The sequence below is a fragment of the Octodon degus genome, unplaced genomic scaffold, assembly GCF_000260255.1.
Source record: "Octodon degus isolate 3935 unplaced genomic scaffold, OctDeg1.0 scaffold00164, whole genome shotgun sequence".
In the NCBI taxonomy this organism is placed as follows: domain Eukaryota; kingdom Metazoa; phylum Chordata; class Mammalia; order Rodentia; family Octodontidae; genus Octodon; species Octodon degus.
In genome coordinates, this window is record NW_004524740.1 from 830,855 (window position 1) to 833,626 (window position 2,772).

Genomic DNA, 2,772 nt, shown 5'->3' on the forward strand with positions numbered 1-2,772 from the left:
AGAGTTGGTGGCATCAGCGCCAACACATCCATGCGGTTGGGCTTGCTGGAGAAGCTAGCAGGGGGCTCAGCTCTGTGGGAGAAATGCTTTTACTTTAGTTCTGCTCTGGTGAGAAGGCAGCAGCTAAATTTATCTCAGGGTGACACCAGCATCTCACCTCCTTACTCTGTGCAAACCATTTCCCTGTCAAGTAAGCAACGGACCCATTCTTGCAACTTGCCTGAGCTCTCCTGGCTTATTTACTGCACAGCACAACCCTAGCACCACGGCTGGGCCCACCCCCACTTTCTCCCCCAGCTTATGTCCTGAGGCTTCCTATAAAGACATGTCTTAGACCCCAGAAGGCAGCAGCAGCTGCGTGTCCTCAAGTCCCAGCCTTCCTTGGCTACAACTTGAATTCACTCACCCTCTGCTGCCCAGTGACATGGAGGTCCCCGCGGCTGGCCTCACCATCCTGATCCTCATGGAGACCCTTCTCTCCCAGACCTGCTGGGCCTCACGTGAGTCTGCCTTTTGCTCTTGGGCTCTCCCTCTTTGGCCCTGACTTGGATCACAATGGGAAGCTTGTGGCTGAGACCTCCTCATAGGGAGCTCCTTTTCTTCCTGAGGGGTTTAGGCATTCTACTCAGTTCTGGAAGCAGAGCAGGAGAGACTCTCATTTCACAAATGAGGAAATGGAGGACCATCTGGGATTTTGTGAGAAGTGGAGTCTGGATCCAGTTGGCTCCCTGTCCTGTAGTAGTGTTGGTTGCCTTCCCTGCCTTTTCCCCAGTGAACAATCACTTGAAATCTTCCTGTCTCCTCTGTTGTAGTGGGTGCTAACACCCCGACTGCCTGCTGCTTCTTCTTTATCACCCGGAAGATCCCGCGCAAATTTGTGGTGGACTATTATGAGACGAGCAGCCAGTGCCCCAAGGCGGCTGTCATGTAAGGGCTGGTCCCCCTGGCCACACCTGGGGAGGGAGGGAGGCTGGGGCAAGGCGAGGCCGCTCAGAGACCTTGGCTGTCTAAGGCCCATGGGGTCTGGAGTCCAAGGGAGAGACCCTGCGGTGTTTTCTGACCTAACCTGGGGCCTGCAGGGAATCCTGAAGGACCTTCTCCTGGGCAGTAAGAAGAGGGGGAGGAGGGACAGCAGGAAGCTGGCTTTCTGGGGGAGACACCTGGGGAATCTGTGAACCTCAAGGTTAGGGACATAATTTATCATCATGTGGACAAACCCTGCAATATCTCTGTAGAGAAGGATGTGGAGGCCCCGGGATCCCAGGTTGAAGGCTTCAGTGTTGCCTCCTTTCCCTTCCTCCACAGCTTCCAAACCAAGAGAGGCCGGGAGGTCTGTGCTGACCTCAGAGATCCCTGGGTCCAGGAATATATCTCTGACCTGGAGCTGAACTCCTGAGTGGCTGCCTGGAGGCAGCTAAGAGACCTCACACCCTGCAGTTCCAGAGGCCGTCTCTTCTATGGGTCCTACTCCAACCCCAACTACACTTTGGGACCCCCTTAGCATTCAGTTTAGTTTATGTATCTCATTTCATTTTTGTTCTGTTCCCATTTTTAAAATTGATATGCAATGAATATTGCCTGTGACTGCTCATGATATTTCTGTCCTTGCTCCTTTGTCTGCAACTCTTTTCAGAATCCATATGTGAATCAAAGAGTGTGATTAGTGATCTCCAAAAAAATTGTACCATGCATCACACAACAAATGCTTCTTGAATGGTCTTGTGCAGCTCGGCTTTTAAGATGGGAAAGGCCACTTATATAAAGGATAAACCAGCATTGTCCTTGCTTTGAGTCTATTGATTTTTGTTTTCCATACTAAGAATTTACAGTTGAGAGGAATATTGGAAAGAGGGTAGAGAAAACAGTAAAAAAAAAAAAAAAGGCAAAAACTACAAAAGTGGAAAACTACTGCAGTCATACCAGGAGTTTCCCTGGAGACCTTTCCCTGGGATGTTGAAAATGACACCAAGCATTTTACAACCAGATCATAATAGATATGGTCTGAAAATTTTTGTACTTAAATAAATATCAAGATGATGCAGGTTTATGCATATAAGTTGCATTTTGTAAAGCTTTCCTAAAATGATGGCTAACATTTGTTGAGAGCTTCATAAAATGCTGAGTTCTATGTTAAGTGCTTGCTTACGTTAGCAAGAATGTAGCAAACCCTGCCAGTGAACTGGCGAAGAGGTACAGTCCGGCGGTCAGCTGAGAACCTTGGTCAGCTTCTGTTGTTCACACCTCCGCTTTTGAGGGGAAGTTTATTCACATCCATCTCTGGGGTGAGGCTTGGAGGTTCCGGTGACCAGAGTTAGCAAACAAAAATATAGCATGGAAGGCAGATGTGGTGATGCATGTCTGTAATCCCAGCTATTCAGGAGGCTGAGGTAGGAGGACCACAAGTTTGAAGATAGTCTGGACAATTTAGCAGGACCTCATCCCAAATAAAGTGCTGGGGATATAGCTGAGTGGTAGAGCACTTTCCTAGCATATGCCAGGCCATAGGCTCAATCCTCACTACTGCCAAATTAATAGTAATAATAATTTTTAAAAGAATATGTCTTAGGTAATATGTGATATGTACTTATAAGAATTGTGACTAATCTGAAGCTTGAATCTAACAGGGCACCCCGGATTGTATCTGGCTGCCTTCCACAGAGTGAATACTTCTTACAGAAAGTGTCTATTTCCTGTGTAAAATGGTACAGTTCTTCTCAACCTTGAAATTACAGTAGAATCACTTCAGAGGTTTTTGTGTCTTTCAGAATCAGT

At 47.5% G+C, this 2,772-nt stretch overlaps 1 protein-coding gene across 1 annotated transcript; it reads left to right on the plus strand.

Annotated features, from left to right (window-relative positions):
• The first annotated feature begins 299 nt into the window (after positions 1–299).
• Positions 300–2,408, plus strand: LOC101584359 (C-C motif chemokine 3-like). The gene is made up of 3 exons (XM_004642985.2): positions 300–500; positions 813–927; positions 1,306–2,408. The coding sequence occupies exons 1-3, from the start codon at positions 425–427 to the stop codon at positions 1,394–1,396; spliced, it is 282 nt and encodes a 93-aa protein (XP_004643042.1). The 5' UTR covers positions 300–424; the 3' UTR covers positions 1,397–2,408.
• Positions 2,409–2,772: the final 364 nt, after the last annotated feature.